Source organism: Vipera berus (genome assembly GCF_964194415.1).
Source record: "Vipera berus genome assembly, chromosome: 2".
In the NCBI taxonomy this organism is placed as follows: Eukaryota; Metazoa; Chordata; class Lepidosauria; order Squamata; family Viperidae; genus Vipera; species Vipera berus.
The window spans coordinates 278,982,911-278,999,486 of NC_138203.1; the positions used below are offsets into that span (position 1 = coordinate 278,982,911).

At 49.0% G+C, this 16,576-nt stretch overlaps 1 protein-coding gene across 3 annotated transcripts in view; it reads right to left on the reverse strand.

Moving 5' to 3' along the window:
- Positions 1-1,298: 1,298 nt before the first annotated feature.
- Positions 1,299-16,576, reverse strand: part of LOC308661150 (uncharacterized protein) — a 46,069-nt gene continuing 30,791 nt past the window's right edge. For all 3 annotated transcript variants that reach the window (XM_081315950.1, XM_081315948.1, XM_081315949.1), the window contains exons 8-12: positions 12,080-14,236; positions 8,477-8,545; positions 6,163-6,233; positions 4,406-4,487; positions 1,299-2,394 (exon numbers count right to left, since the gene is read on the reverse strand). In XM_081315950.1, the coding sequence (XP_081172076.1) occupies positions 4,443-4,487; positions 6,163-6,233; positions 8,477-8,545; positions 12,080-14,236 (2,342 nt within the window). In that variant the 3' untranslated portion in view covers positions 1,299-2,394; positions 4,406-4,442. The remainder of the gene's footprint in view (positions 2,395-4,405; positions 4,488-6,162; positions 6,234-8,476; positions 8,546-12,079; positions 14,237-16,576) is intronic.

The following is a 16,576-nucleotide window of genomic DNA, read 5'->3' on the forward strand; positions in this document are numbered from 1 at the left end:
ATAAGAAGGGACACGGTGGCTCAGTGGGTTAGGACACTGAGCCTGTCGATCAGGTCGGCAGTTTGGCAGGTCGAATCCCGAGTGCCGCATAACAGTTACGTGTCCCAGCTTCTGCCAACCTAGCAGTTCGAAAGCACGTAAAAATGCAAGTAGAAAAATAGGGACCGCTACGGTGAGAAGGTAACAGCGTTCCGTGCACCTTTGGCGTCTAGTCATGCCGGCCACATGACCACGGAGACGTCCTCGGACAAGCACTGGCTCTTCGGCTTTGAAACGGAGATGAGCACCGGCCCCTAGAGTCGGAAACGACTAGCACGCATGTGCGGGGGAACCTTTACCTTTACCTTTTAGAGATGTATAGGTGTCATCAGCATGATTCCTCACCCCCTGGCGATGAATAGAATAGAATAGAATTAGAATTAGAATATAGAACAGAACAGAATAGAACAGAACAGAACTACCTGTATAATACTGCTGTGCTTCTTCTAACTGAGGTTCCCAACTCCCCTCAAATCCAGCCAGCCAGCGAGAGATTATGAGGCTGGAAACCCAACCTAACCCACATCATGCTGGATTAGAAAGATTTTTGGATTAAAATTTGGTGGAATATGCAAAAAATATTCAAGAAAAGGATAAAGTTTTGTCCGCAATTGTTTTTACTGGGTATTATTACAGATACTACTGTTGTGGACACTAAGTTGATGTTGAATTTAATTACGGCAGCGAGACGTTTAGTAGCGCAATATTGGAAGAAGGAAGAACTGCCGACTATAGAAGAATGGACTTTAAAAGTTTCTAATTTGGCGGAAATGGCAAAGATCTCGGCGTACTTGAAAGACCAGTCGCAACAGAGATATATTGTGGAGTGGAGAAGATGGATTGATTACATCCAGAATAAATACGGGACTAAAAAGTTTCACCTAGCATTTGAATAAGTATTGGATTTATGTGATATATAAAGTACTTGTAGTTATTTTAATAAGTGTTAAAGTGCGATAGAATTTAATATTTTATTGTTGTTTGCAAATGGTAGATTATGATTGTTTGTATTTTTATACCCTGTATTTAGCTCTGGGAAGTCGGGGAGGGGGGAGGGGGAGGGGAGGGAGGAGTCGGGAGGTTTGGGGAGAGGGGAGGGGGTTGGGAGGGGTTTTGTTTTTTAAAAAAATGTACTGTAAAACTTTTCAATAAAAAAAAAAGAAAGACGATTCAGGACGATTCCATTTAGTTAATGCTAGAAAGCCACCTTGTGGCAAGATCCACACACAAGAAACACAACATTGGCCACTATATATATATATATAGAACGTAATTTTATTTACTCTGCAGTCCAAAATATTTCTCTTTCTGAGATACAAAAATAATTAGAAGCATTTAGAGCAGCACCCAGGATTAATGAAGAGCCGGAAGGCAAAGCAGGAGTGAAGCAGGTCAGCCCAATGAGAGCCGGGAGACACCCTCCCCCCCCACACACACACCCGGCCACCTTGCCCCAGCTGCTGTCCTCCAGATGTTTGGGACTTCGACTCACTCAACATCTGCAGATCACCAGAATGGGAAAGGCCCCTCTGGGGCACAACTGGCCACATTCAGTCGCAAAGAATTGGGTGGGGGAGGTGGGGCAACGTGTGTGTGTGTGTGTGTGTGTGTGTGTGTGTGTGTGTCTCTTCATTGTTTCAACCTTGGCAATTTTAAGACTCTGGACTTCACCTCCCAGAATTCCCCAGCCAGCATGCTGGGAGTTGAAGTCCACGTATCTTAAAGTAGCCAAGGTGGAAAAACCTCTGATAGAAACAGATAAGGTTAGTTTTCTGATGAATTATTTGGGAACTGCTGCTCACCCAGGAAAGCAGGCCCGCCTTCATTGCTGTTTCCACCAGGCAGGGTCTTCTTGGTGGTGACCTGCCACTTCCGGAACCTTCTTTTTTTAGGGTGCAGATGGCACATACGAATATATATTACATACATATACTACATTTAAATACCTTGGCCTTTCTAAGGTGCACAAGATTGCAGCCCCCCTCTTCCCCCTCCCCCCCCATAATTTATCCTCACAGTCATAAAAAGCGCAATTAAGGCTTAAGAATTGTGATGGCCTAGATCAACTAGCTATATTCTAAATTATAAATATATCTTCTCTTTCGGCCGCAAATCTTGTCCACGTGGTTTCTAGGTCAGGTGTTTTCAAAAGATGTTTCTGAAGCTTTTGAGGGTACCAAGTTGAGAAAGGCAGATTGAAAATGTTAGGTATGGTCCCATTTTAAGGGCTCGATTGATTTTCCTTTTTTTTTTTAACTGTACGATTCAAAACCGCTCAGAGTTTGGTGCGTAGCAGGAAGATGAACATTCTGAAAAGCTTTCGTTTTGTGCCTGATTTATCTTTGATTGTAATTCCTAGGAAAGAAATTTAAAGATCACGTTTAATTTTCTGATTTATCGGTTCTCAGAAACCCCATAGCAACAACAGACCCAGCCTTCTCCTCCCTTGTTACCTTCACACCAACCTGGCTAGCAGCTGGAGAGAGAAAAAGGTGGCTGACGCTTACTTAAAAAGAGCTTGTAAAAGTTAGGAAAGGATTTAAAATCAGGACTGGCTATATGCTATTATAGTCCTGCTCACCCAGCGTGCTTCACCGAGCCACGGAGGCAAAATTATCCGATGAACGGAAAACTCGAAAGTAGTTGAAATGTCTCTTAGAAGACGCTGGCTGTTCAGACGATCCAGCCATGGGCTGAAATATAGAGGGGTTGAAACTTGGGAATTCTTGTAAATATCATTTTTATGGGGTCCTTGGCTCTCCCTGAGCTCGCAGACACTTTTATCACCCAATTTAGTAACATCATCAGTGCTACAAGAGAATGGGATCTGCTCTCAGGTTTTTATACCAGCGGCTTGCCCTGACACTGTTGGTGTGAGTGTGCTTGGTGATTCCTTTACAAATGATTTCTGTCGCCGGTATTTCTCTTGAGAGAACAATGACCGGGTGTTCTGTACCAGCCTGCTACCGGCCCTGCAGAAAAGGCAGGGACAACCCCTTTTTCAAGAAGGCAAGAGGCTGGAATTACGCCTGCCAAATTTATTGCTACAAAAACAAACGGAACAAGACAAACCAAGAAACAGGAGCTTTAAGAAACAGGAACTATCCAAGCGGTTGCCTTCAGCAAACCAGCCCTCCCCACACATTCCCCTTATATAGAGTTCAGGGCGTGGCTTCTCTCTGCCTCCTTCCGAGGAGCCCCATTGCCTTCCTCTGTTTACTCCTAATTGACTGCCTCCTGCGTCGGGCGTCCTTGAACAGGGCCAGCTGTGGATCATCTTCATCCATGCTGTCAGGCTCACACAGCTGGGTCTCCGTGGTGACCAAGTGGGAGGGGCCTGGCTGAGGGCTCTCATCAGCAAGATCTTCAACCCCCTCAGCAAGGTCTTCAACACCCCCCTCCTCCTCTGAGTCGTCCGACCCAACTGCCGAACCCACAGGCTGACCCTGAATCACAACACCGGGGTCCCAGCTAAATGTCTGTGGAGATTCTCAGCCACCCAGTTATCTTTCTTGAAGGCATCTATCTGCACTTCAAAGAAAAAAGGCCGCTCTTTCGAAGACAGCAAAGTCTCCATATTTTGGACAGAGAGGACCGCTGGTTTGAAAAAGGAGCCAAAGACCCCCTCTAGGTCAAAAGTGAACAGTGGGGGTGGGCTACAACCTCATCTATCTCCAGTAACTACAACACAGTCCTTTCAACAGTTCCAAGAAGGCTCCACACCCGTTTGCACCACTCGGGTGTCTCTGAAGACACAGATAAACCTCCAAGTGGCCTCAGCTTGACTCTCTAAAACAGGGGTGTCAAACTCAATTTCATTGAGGGCCGCATCAGCATTGCGGTTGCCCTCAAGGGGCCGGGTGGGTATGGCCAGGGTGGACGTAGCCTACTGGGTGAGCGTGGCTAGAGTGCGTGTGGCCTACTGGGTGGGCGTGGCCAGCTCTACATTGTTCGCATCAAGGGTGCCTATGGGGACCTGGGCAGGAGTGGGACAGATCTGAGGGTCTCTGGCAGAAGGAGGGTCTCTGGGCCAGGGCCAAGGCAGTGGGGGCCGTTCCCTCACTGTTTCCAGGATGGCTTCGCGGGCCGCATGAAACCACTTCGCGGGCCGGATCTGGCTCCCGGGGCCTTGTGTTTGACATGTCTGCTCTAAAAAGAATGCAAATGACCGGCTGTCCGCGAGGAGTATAAATCCTTCCATTCCCCACCGCCCAGTCAGAACTTGAAGAAGCTTCTTGGGTGAGAAGCGAAACCTCTTCAAAGCAAAAGGAGAAAAGTCCAGTTGCCTCCTGTAAAAAGCACCTTGGGAGCGACTGGGATCTTGGGAGAATCCAAAAAAAAAAAAAAATAAAAATAAGGAACATACCCAAACTTGAAGTGTCTCGGTGTGGACAATCCGGCCTCTATACAGTAGTCTGCACAAGAAATAAGTTGCCATCCACACTTATCTGAAAGAGTAAAAAATGAGAGTAAGATTTCTGTTGATGGTGAAAGAAAGGAGCTTTAATTTCAGCAGGGAAAAATAAAAATAAAAAGTCTGGCTGATCTTCAGCCGTCGGTTCTCCCAAAGAAGCTCACCAGTCTCTCAGCAGAGGGCCTTCAGAAGCAGCCACCCAGCCACCAAGATTAATACCCACGGATCCCCAGGGCTTCCAGAAACTCATCCGACCCTTGTTTTCAAGCCACGAAGCTGGTAGCCAGAACGAACCAAAGGAGTCGTAAGTCATAAGCCACGCATGGCTGGCTCAGGAATTCTGGGAGGTTTTTTTTTTTAATTCCATTTATATCCCGCTCTTCTCCGAAGACGCAGGGCGGCTTACAAGCTTAGCAGTAGCCTTCATTCTATGTATATGCCTGCTTATTAGGGCTTTCACACACACACACCCAAGCGGCATTATTACAAAGCCAGCTTAATTGCCCCCAACAATCTGGCTCCTCATTTTACCTACCTCGGAAGGATGGAAGCCTGAGTCAACCTTGAGCCTGGTGGGATGCGAACCTGCACTAATTGCAGGCAGCTGGTGTTACTTAAGGAGGCATTAGCCCACTGCTCCACCAAGTCCACGAGTCATAAAAGAGCCCAGGTTCCCCGCCCCCTGCCCTGTCATTTCTGACCGGTGGGCACTCAGCAAACAGGCCGCCTTTACGGTTCTTTGTGCGTCCTGTAAGTCACGCGACTATGTTTTACAACGCGTTTACTTTCATTTATTTTCCTGGCAAAACCAGGCGCGTAGCGAAGCGTCGTTTCCCTTTAACGACCGCAGCAGTCATTGGAACGACCGCCGCAAAACAGGTCGTAACCATTTTACAATCGTCACGACTTATGAGAATGACGGGCAGGCTCCATTGCAGTCATAAGTCAAGGTCTAAGTCTACCATGACTTTGCACCATCGTTAAAGGAAGGCAATCGCCTGTTCTGTTCCAGTCTACGACCGGCCCTGTTTGAATGTCAGGGACAACCCCTTTTTATAGTCAACAGGCTGGAAAAACCCAACCAAATTTATTTACAAAGAAATCAAAAGTTCAAACAAGAGTTAAACAGGAATAACAGACCAGGACTCTAGCAGATCTTCAAACGGTTGCGTTCAGCAACCAGCACCTCCCACACCTTCCCCTTTTATCAGCAGTCCCAAGGCGTGGCTTCTCATTGCCTTCTCCTCCTCTCACTAAGTTGCCTCATGGCCTTTCTTTGTTCTACTCTGCTGGATTGCCTCCTGCTCCTAGCGTCCCTGAATAGATCCAGCTGTGAATCATCTATGTCCAATACCTCGTGCTCACACGGCTGAGTCTGATGAGGAACATGACAGGAGGGGCCAGGCTGAGAGTCCTGCAGTGCATCAGAGCCTCCCTCTGACACCAAAAGCTCTCCAAACCCCCCTATCTCCTCCTCTTCAGAATCATCAGACTCAGCTGCCGGTACCATAGGCTGACGCTGAATCACAACATTGCCACACAAATGCCACCTCTAATAAGGACTGCTTCAGGGTTGAACAATTGGGGCCGTTGGTGATTTCCATGTGAACTCTGAGCTGATCCTGGTGTTTTGCTGGATTTACTCCCCCACCCCTTACACACACACACACACACACACACACACACACATATCCCGGTTTGCTTCTTACCACGGCCGTGCTTATAGCTTCCATAGAAAGTTCAGTAAGTTCTGTAGGTTCAGCCGTTTCAACCAGCAGTTCTGGATGGGTGGGAAGAGAAGAAATGGATTGGTTAAAAGATGAGAAGCCCCAAAGCAATAATTACAATACTTGGCAGCAGCACTTCTCAAACTTGGCTCTTTGAAGACACGTGGACTTCCAACTCCCAGAATTCAGTTCTGTGAGTTGATGCTCCCATGGCCAAGTCTGGGAAACACTGACTTAGAGCAGGGCTTTTCAACCAGTGGTACGGGCACCACCTGTGGTACATTGGCACCTGGCAGGTGGTACGTGACGATCCTAGAGAAGTGGTAGTGGGAGAGGGGAATTAGCTGAACCGGTGGCAGCACCTCACAAGCCTGAGCAAGAGACGGCTGGAGGTGCAGGGCTGTCAGGGCTCAGCGGAAGCGCCAGGATCAGCACCAGGCTCCAGCTGATGCTCGGTGCTGATCCTGGCGTTTCTGAGCCCAGAAGAAGTGGCGATCAGCTGGAATGTTGCAGCATCTCCAGGGCCTTGTGACTTACATTCAGATGCTTGGCAACTGATTCATATTTATGACGGTCACAGTGTCCCAGGGTCATGTGAAGTGACCAAAACCTGCTGAAACCACCCAGCAAAATAAAAACCAAACATCCCCCACTGCCAATCCTCACAACAATGAAAACCTCGGACAGGAGGACGAGCACCGCTGGGTGGGCAGGCAGGTGTCTTGCTCGGCTGTGGCTTGGGGAGCACTTTTTTCAGTGCCATTGTAACTTTGAACAGTCACTAAGCGAACTGTTGTAAGTCGAGGACTACCTGTACTTCATCACTTTTTTCCATTTTTTTTTTTGGTCCTCAAGTTTTTGACACCTTGCTAGGCGACTGGTGGCACTCGGATGTTGCCATATCCTAAAAGTGGTACAATGGGTGAAAAGGTTGAAAAGCCCTGACTTAAGAGCCTTCAGCTGTTCATAACTGAGGTTTGCAAGCTATTGTGCTCTGCGATTCATGAGGACACAACATCTTTAGACCCAGAAACAGGGCAAGTGACTTTCCACACAAGGCAACCTACGCGGCACAGATTTGAACGGGCTCTTCTTCCCGGCATGGAAGACACGGAAGGTAGAGTCTTCCACACACACGATGGCTGTGTCTGTTCTGTTCCAGCCTACGACCGGCCCTGTTTGTGTGACAGGGACAACCCCTTTTGCCTTTTGACAAATCCAATAGGCTGGAAAAAAAACCCAACCCAAATTTATTTACAGTTCCAAAATGATAAAAAGTCTTTCAAACAAAAAAGCAGCAGAATATTTTCTTCCATAAATGATTCAAAACATCAAACAAGAGTCAAACAGATTAGCAAGAACAGACCAGGATTCTCTTTGAATGTCTCCGAACGGTTGCCTTCGGCAACCAGCACCGTCCACACCTTCCCCTTTTATTATCTGTCCCAAGGCGTGGCTTCTCACTGCCTTCTCCTCCTCTCACTGAGTTGCCTCATTGACTTTCTCTGCTCTGCTCTGCTGGATTGCCTTCTGCTTCTAGTGTCTCTGAACAGATTCAGCTGTGACTCCTCTGAGTCCGACATCTCCTCCTCACACAGCTGAGCCTCATGAGGAACACGACTGGAGGGGCCAGGCTGAGAGTCCTGCAGTGCATCAGAGCCTCCCTCCGAAGGCTCTCCAAACCCCTCCTCCTCCTCCTCAGATTCCTCATACTCAGCTGCTGGGAACACAGGCTGACACTGAATCACAACAGTGTCTCTTCTGCTGGAATGGGAGTTCAAGGGGTCCGAGTCCCAACATATTTGAAAGCTGCCAGTGGGGAAGGAAAAGAAGCTTTACGGCATTGGCAGCCAGCACCAAGGTAACAACAATCAAGGACTTAATAGCCGGCCATCGACACCCCAGCTGACAACTAAAAGCCACATAACCAGGCACCACATAAATACAATGCACGGAACAGCCCGGTACAAACATTCAGGAGAGAGAGAGAGAGATATTCCTTGAGGATGGGCTCCAGCATGAGTCCAAACGCTTGGAAGACTAAACCTCTGGTCCTGGTGACCAACTCACGTTGGACCCTGCAACGTTATCCTGGGACAAATGCATTTGCCTTCGTTCATGAGAGGTTTTATATGGACACGTTAAAGGACACACACACACACACACGTAGGTCTTAAAGGCTATCGCTTGACAGATGGCAATGCTTTTGGACTACCAGATTGCTCAGCCGTACACGACGGAAGGGGAAACATGGGCAATGAGTAAGAGGAGAATGAGAAATTGTAAAACCGATTACCTAAAGAGGTGGCGGGCTCTTCTTCAGCGAAGATCTTCAGCTCTTGAGGAGGGTCTATCTCTGGATTTTCTGCAAGGAATAAAAGTTCAGACCGGAGGGCCCACAAGCCTCCTCCCCCCACTCCGTTTTTGACCTCTCTGCATAATCCAGTGATGGCGAAACTTTTAGAGACCGAGTGCCCAAACCGCAACCCAAAACCCACTTATTTATTGCAAAGTGCCAGGGGCGCATCAGCATTAAGGTGCCCTCGGCGGGGGGCAAGGGAGGCGCCTCTGGATGCCGCCTCTGGCACGGAAAAACCAGGGGTGCAAAAATGGGCCACCGTGCTGCAAGGCGCTGATACTAGGCGGTGCACCACGCAAGAACAAGGCAGGGCTAGTGAGTATCACGCCGGCACTAGCCCCACCCCATCTGCAATGCGTGCATGCTCGCGGTGCCACACGCGCACGCACACATGTAATTTTTTTTTAAAATCCCGTTTATATCCCACACTTCTCCGAAGACTCAGAGCGGCTTACAATTTAAGCACAAATCAATGTGCTTAGCAGTAGCCTTCATTCTATGTATATGCCTGCTTATTAGGGCTTTCACACACACACACACCCAAGCGGCATTATTACAAAGTCAGCTTAATTGCCCCCAACAATCTGGGTCCTCATTTTACCTACCTCGGAAGGATGGAAGGCTGAGTCAACCTTGAGCCTGGTGGGATGCGAACCTGCACTAATTGCAGGCAGCTGGTGTTACTTAAGGAGGCATTAGCCCACTGCTCCACCAAATGCTTCTCCCTCCCTTTTCTTCCAGTCCGCCAATCGACAATGGTTGGTGACCTCTGCTCTACCATCTCTACTTGAGCTTGCTAATTGGCCGCTTTGCCTCCTTCGCGCTGAGCGGGGCTTCTGCTCCGGGCGGCGGTGGCAGCCTGATGGACCTGCAGTGGTGCGCGTGCCAACAGAGAGGGCTCAAGAGTGCCACCTCTGGCACGCGTGCCATAGGTTTGCCACCACTGCCACAATCCTTTTCTCAAGAACACTCTTGCCTCCAGGAAATTCAAAAGCTAGAGCTGAAGGCAGTAGCCTTTCCCCCGGAAGTTGGATACAGCAAGGGCCACTAGGAGGCTGCCTGTATGGGGGACAACAGTCCTCTCAAAAGCTGAAGTGTGTAACCTTAGGTCCGTGGTGGCGAACCTATGACGCACGCCACAGGTGGCACACAGCAGCCCTCACTGTGGGCACGCGCACTGTCGCCCCAGTCCCAGGCCTTCGGCTGGGTTTTATAAAACCTTTTCGCTTTAGGCCTCCGCCGCCGTGTGCAAAAAAAAAAAAAAAGGTTCAATCAATCAATTTCAACTTCTCGCGGGAAAAAAACAAAGATCTCGCAAAGTTGGAATTGATTGAACTTTTTAGTCCCACCCAGTCTGCTGTTACCACTGCAGCCGTGCCCACCCGGCACCCGACGATACAGAAATGGGTTTTCGGTTGCAGTTTGGGCATTCGGTCTCTAAAAGGTTCGCCATCCTTGCCTTAGGCCAGGGGTAGGCAACCTCGGCTCTTTTATGACTCACGGACTTCAACTCCCAGAATTCCTGAGTCAGCATCACTGACTCAGGAATTCTGGGAGTTGAAGTCCGTGAGTCATAAAAGAGCTGAGGTTGCCTACCCCTGCCTTAGGCGGAGGGCTGGGTGTTAATAGTTTGCTTTTGAATTGTATTTTTTTAGGACCTGACAAAACTACGAATAAGGCCAGGATAGATAGAGAAGAGAGGAATCCATCTCAAGAAAGTACATTTGCTTTCGTTTAGTGCAGATGTACAGTGGTTGAAAAATTAAGCCTGTTTGCTTTACTTCTCGCATTTTTACAAAAGGGGCAGGGTTTGTGTTGCGATGTCTGATTACACACACCTTGTCCTTTGGCTTTCTTCACCTGCCCTGTGGATAAGCTCATCTTCCTTCCCTGAACTATCTGGATTCCTGCCCTAAGCAGGAGGTCAGTCTGGATGGCCTCACTGGACTCTACACCCTCTTTCGCTCACTGGGGCCCAGGATAAGTAGAATTCCCAATGGGAGGGGGTATGCACCTGAGTGCCCTTAAATAACTGTCTGCTTTTTAATTCGAGTTCTTGGCTTTCTTTGTCTCCTCCTAAGCTGCCCAGGATTTCAATACTTTCTGAGTTGGGCAGCTGCGTACATTAATTAAATATGTTTTTTTAAAAAAAAAAATTACACCGGTAATTACACCGGTTTGGTGAAGTGGTGAAGGTGCTGGCCTAGAAACCAGGAGATGGCGAGTTCTAGTCCTGCCTTAGCCATAAAAGCCCGCTGGGTGACTTGGCTCTTGGAGGACTCGTGGACTTCAACTCCCAGAATTCCTCTGCCAGCGTGGCTCAGCTTGGAAACCTCTCCCTTTCCCTTCCGCGTGGCTGGCTCAGGAATTCTGGGAGTTGAAGTCCACGAGTCATAAAAGAGCCAAGGTTGCCCACCCCTGGCCTAGGCCGCTTTATGACTCGTGGACTTCAACTCCCAGAATTCCTGAGCCAGCCATGCTGAGGAGAAAGAGAGGTTTCCAAGCTGAGCCATGCTGGCTCAGGAATTCTGGGAGTTGAAGTCCACGAGTCATAAAAGAGCCAAGGTTGCCTACCCCTGGCCTAGGCCACTTTATGACTCGTGGACTTCAACTCCCAGAATTCCTGAGCCAGCCATGCTGAGGAGAAAGAGAGGTTTCCAAGCTGAGCCATGCTGGCTCAGGAATTCTGGGAGTTGAGGTCCACGAGTCATAAAAGAGCCAAGGTTGCCTACCCCTGGCCTAGGCCGCTTTATGACTCGTGGACTTCAACTCCCAGAATTCTTGAGCCAGCCATGCTGAGGAGAAAGAGAGGTTTCCAAGCTGAGCCATGCTGGCTCAGGAATTCTGGGAGTTGAAGTCCACGAGTCATAAAAGAGCCAAGGTTGCCTACCCCTGGCCTAGGCCGCTTTATGACTCGTGGACTTCAACTCCCAGAATTCCTGAGCCAGCCATGCTGAGGAGAAAGAGAGGTTTCCAAGCTGAGCCATGCTGGCTCAGGAATTCTGGGAGTTGAAGTCCACGAGTCATAAAAGAGCCAAGGTTGCCTACCCCTGGCCTAGGCCGCTTTATGACTCGTGGACTTCAACTCCCAGAATTCTTGAGCCAGCCATGCTGAGGAGAAAGAGAGGTTTCCAAGCTGAGCCATGCTGGCTCAGGAATTCTGGGAGTTGAAGTCCACGAGTCATAAAAGAACCAAGGTTGCCTACCCCTGGCCTAGGCCGCTTTATGACTCGTGGACGTCAACTCCCAGAATTCCTGAGCCAGCCATGCTGAGGAGAAAGAGAGGTTTCCAAGCTGAGCCATGCTGGCTCAGGAATTCTGGGAGTTGAAGTCCACGAGTCATAAAAGAGCCAAGGTTGCCTACCCATGTTCTAGGGAAAATAAGAGGAAGGAATACTAGGTTACGTTCGCTGCCTTGAGTTACTTATAAAGCAATAAAGGTGGGATAAAAATTTAACAGGTGAATGCCTCTCCGTGTCTACCTTCCCCAACAGACAAAGAGGGAAGCTGCGCTCACTTTTGCTCCCATCCGTCTCTCACCTGCGTGCGCCTTTTCGTGCCTGCGCAGCTGAGAGCGTCGGATAAACCTTTTCTCGCACTGGGAACAGGCGTAGGGCTTCTCCCCCGTGTGAGTCCTCTGGTGGGTGAGGAGCGACATTTTCAGCTTGAAGGTCTTGCCGCAGTCGGCGCAGGAGAAGGGATTCTCCTTGCTGTGGGTGGCTTTGTGAGCCTCCAGAGAGGCTTTCTGAATGAAGCTCTTCCCGCACTCCGGGCAGGCAAAGGGTTTTTCGCCCGTGTGGATTCGCTGGTGCCGGGCCAGGTTGCTTTTGTTGTGAAAACTTTTCCCGCACTCCGTACACAGGGAGGGCTTCTCGCCCGTGTGGACTCGCTGGTGTGTGTTGAGGGACGACTGCTGGCTGAAGCTTTTCCCACACTCTGGGCACTGATACGGCTTCTCGCCCGTGTGGGTCCTCTGATGCATAATGAGGTGACACCTGGAGTGGAAACTTTTCCCACATTCCAGGCACGGATGGCACCTCTCCTTCGCCGGGGTCTTGCCGTCTACCGTGGAGGGATCTCCGCCATTGATGCATTTCTTGGTGGACTCTTGCAAGGCCTCCCCTCGGTGCATTCGCAAGTGCAGAAGGAAGCCTCTTTTCCGCTTGAACTTCTTCCCGCAGTCGGAGCAGATGAAGGGTTTGTCCTTGCTGTGGGTCGGTTCGTGTTCGATAAGGCACACTTTCTGTATAAAGCCTTTCCCACAGATGGGGCAGCTGTAGGGCTTCTCTCCCGTGTGGATCTTGGTGTGCCTGATCAGATTACCTTTATTGGAGAACCTTCTTCCGCAGACATTGCACAAATAGCGCCTCTCGCCCGTGTGGACCGTCTTGTGTTTACTGAGAGCCTGCTTCTTGATGAAGCTTTTCCCACATTCAGGGCACTTGTATGGCCTCTCCCCGGTGTGGATCCTCTTGTGAACAATGAGGGACACGCGGCTCATGAAGCTCTTCCCACATTCGGTGCATTTGAAGGGTTTGTCTCCCACGTGGGCCCTCTCGTGCAAGATGAAACTCCGTCTCCAGCGGAAACTTTTGCCACAAATGGAGCACTGGTAGATCCTCTCTCCAACCACCCGCGTTCTCTCGTGCGCGTTCCTTTTGTGCTTGGTCAGATTGTTTCTGTAACGGAAGCTCTCGCCACATTCCGAGCACTGATAGGGCATCTCCCCTGTGTGAATTCTCTCGTGAAGAATAAGGCGGTGTTTCCAGAAGAAGCTTTTGTCACAGTGCGAACATTTGTGGGGTTTCTCTCCTTTGTGGCTTTTCTCATGGCCCGTCAAGGCGCACTTGGTTTTGAAGCTCTTGCCGCATTCGGGACACAGGTAGGATTTCTGTCCGCCGTGTGTGTTTTTGTGGACCACCAGGGCAGCTTTGCCATTGTAGCGTTTGCCACAGTCGGAGCATTCGTAAGGCCTCTCATCCGTGTGCATGCGCTCGTGTTCAATGAGGGAATATTTAAAGATGAAGGTTTTGTCGCAGTGCGAGCAGGCATGAGGTCGCTCCCGGGTGTGAGCCCTCACCCTGTGCGCATTCAGGTATTTTTCAAGGGTGAAGCTCTGGTCACAGTCCGAGCATTTGTACAGTTTTTCCGCCGTGTGGATTCTCTTGTGTATCCGAAGCAGAGATTTCTGATTGAAGGTTTTCTCACACACGGGGCACGAGTACGTCTCGCCAGCGTGAATCTTCTGATGAACCGCCAGAGACGTTTTCCAGGGGTAGCTCTTCCCACACTCCACACATTCATAGGGTTTCTCTCCAGTGTGGGTCCTCTGGTGCGTAATCAGAGACGATTCCTGCCCGAAGGCCTTGCCACAGTCTGAACACTGGTAAGGCTTGTCTCCTGTGTGGGATCGCTCATGTGCGAGAAGACAAGCTTTCTTGTTGAATCTCTTCTCGCACATGGAGCATCCGTATCGCCGCTCTCCCGGATGTGATCTTCGGTGTTCAAGGAGCAATGATTTATCGGTGAAAGTTTCCCCACACTTGGAGCAACTATAGGGCTCCTCGCTTGCCGGAGACTCCTCTTGTACTGTACAACTCTCTTCCACCACTTCGAAGGAAATCCTCCCGGGATCCACTTCCACCATTTCTTCCAGTTGGCACTCTTGCTCTTCCTTCTCTTGTTCTTGCTGGTCACCTGCGGAATTAAACAAGCGATTATCACCAGAGCTGGAGGGGGTCAACTTATGATAAAAGAAAGACATTTTAAAATTATTATTATTATTATTATTATTATTATTATTATTATTATTATTATTATTATTATTATTATTATTATTTTAAATTTATATGCCGCCCTTTTCCCTAAGGACTCAGGGTGGCGCACAACAATAAAAATTAAAAACAAAATAGAAAATTTTAAAAAAGAATTAAACAATAGATACAATAATTAATAATTACAATAATGCCTTACTAGAGCCTTGGCATTTACTAATAATTATCAGCAACATTATTTTTTTGCTTTAAAGCCTAAACAGCAAGAGGTTCATCCACTGCAATTTGAACCATTAAGTTCAAAAGCTTAAGTTGCGGGCTAAAAGGTAGCAGCAGTAACTTGCGGTCTGGAAAAAGCAGTACCTGAAATATAGATAATACCATTAAAAGAGAATTTGCAGCTCTTAATTGCAATAGAGCACTCCAAAACCTATACGCTAGTCAGGAATTTGCTGGAAGGAAGTGGTGGTGGTGGGGAAAAGATGGATGCCAATACAATTTCCATCCAGCAAAGGAACCAATAGAAGAAGGCCCTTGGAGGCCTAGCAGAGGCCCAAGCCTGCCTGCCCCAGTATTTCCCCCTGGGTATCTCAGGGGTGGGATAAGCTAAGCTTGTAAGCCGCCCTGAGTCTTCGGAGAAGGGCGGGATATAAATGGAATTAAAATAAAATAAAATAAAATAAAAAAATATGCCTGGGGCAGGCAGGTCCAGGCCTGTGCTAGGTCTCCCCCGAACCTTGGCCTGCTCCCAAGCCAAAGCCGGTCAGCGGAAGCGACCGGTACTTCGAGGCAGTTAAAGCCTGTAGGCCGAGGCCTACATCCCAACCAGACACCCAACGACCTCCCAAAGCCTACCCCTGTCCCTTGAGATTCCCTAGGCCTCAAGCCTGCTCCCAAGCCAGCCACTTAGCCACGCAAGCGGGCCTAAAGCCAGTCACCAAAAGCAACCGGCAAGGAGTGGTGGGGAGGGCAGTTACGGCTTGTAGGCCAAGAGGCCTACTTCCCATTCCGCCAGCCAAGAAGGCTCCACAGCCTCCTTATGAAACAGAAGCCCCCTATAGCAGTGCTCTTCAAACCTGGCCCTTTTATGACTTGTGGACTTCAACTCCCAGAATTCCTCAGCCAGGCACGCTGGCTGAGGGATTCTGGGAGCTGAAGTCCACAAGTCACAAAAGGGGCCAGTTTGAAGACCCCTGCCCTATAGCCTTGCTTGTAGAATAGCGTGTGGTTGCTATTCTGGACACTGCTGGGCCCCAAAGCTCAGTGAGGAGCAGGCCGAGTCCTGCAAGCTATTTGTCCGAAATGGTATAGGGTTTCTTGCCTGAGCAGGGGGTTGGACTAGATGACCTCCAAGGTCCCTCCCAACTTTATTATTATTATTATTATTATTATTATTATTATTATTATTATTATTATTATTATTATTAGTTTCTCGAGTGGCTGGATGGGAAGCAGGCCTCAGGCTACAGCAAGCGGGCAACGGCCTCCACGTGTCAGTGGCTTCGGCTGACCAGCTTCAGGCGCTCTTGCATGGCTAAGTGGCCGGCTTGAGATCAGGCCGAGGCCTGCAGGGATGGGTGGGTGGGTGGGGGGCATTGCCGCCCCCCCCGCATAAGGGCGCACGATGGCAGGAGCACTGCAGCGGCCAGAACTTTTGAAATCGTCGCCTCCAATTTTTTTTTTTTAGGGTTCGTTATTAGCGTCTTTAAAAGGTGCTATTAATGCTGTTCACACAACAGTCTGGGTCCTCTTCTCTCTCAGTGTGACCTGGAGTTTTTGGCTTCGTTATTAGTATATTAGTCAATATATAATTAGTATATTGACGAGAGCACGTTTAACGTGGCAGTCTGGGGCTCTTTATAACTTTGAGAAAGTATGCTTTTGCTTTTCGCCATTTATTTGCTTGCTTTTTCAGCAACTATCCCACAGGGAGCCTATTCTGAAAGTCCATGAATGCAACTTTCAAGGCAGAGGCTAACCCAGGGGGACGCAAGTTTGGCTTTTTTTTTATGACTGGTGGACTTCAACTCCCAGAGTTCCTGAGCCAGCATGCTGGCTCAGGAATTCTGGGAGTTGAAGTCCACGAGTCAATAAAAGCAGGGCTTTTCAACCTTTTCACCCATTGTACCACTTTTAGGATATGGCAACATCCGAGTACCACCAGTCGCCTAGCAAGGTGTCAAAAACTTGAGGACCCAAAAAAAAGGGAAAAAAAGTGATGAAGTAAGGTAATCCTCGACTTACAACAGTTCACTTAGTGACT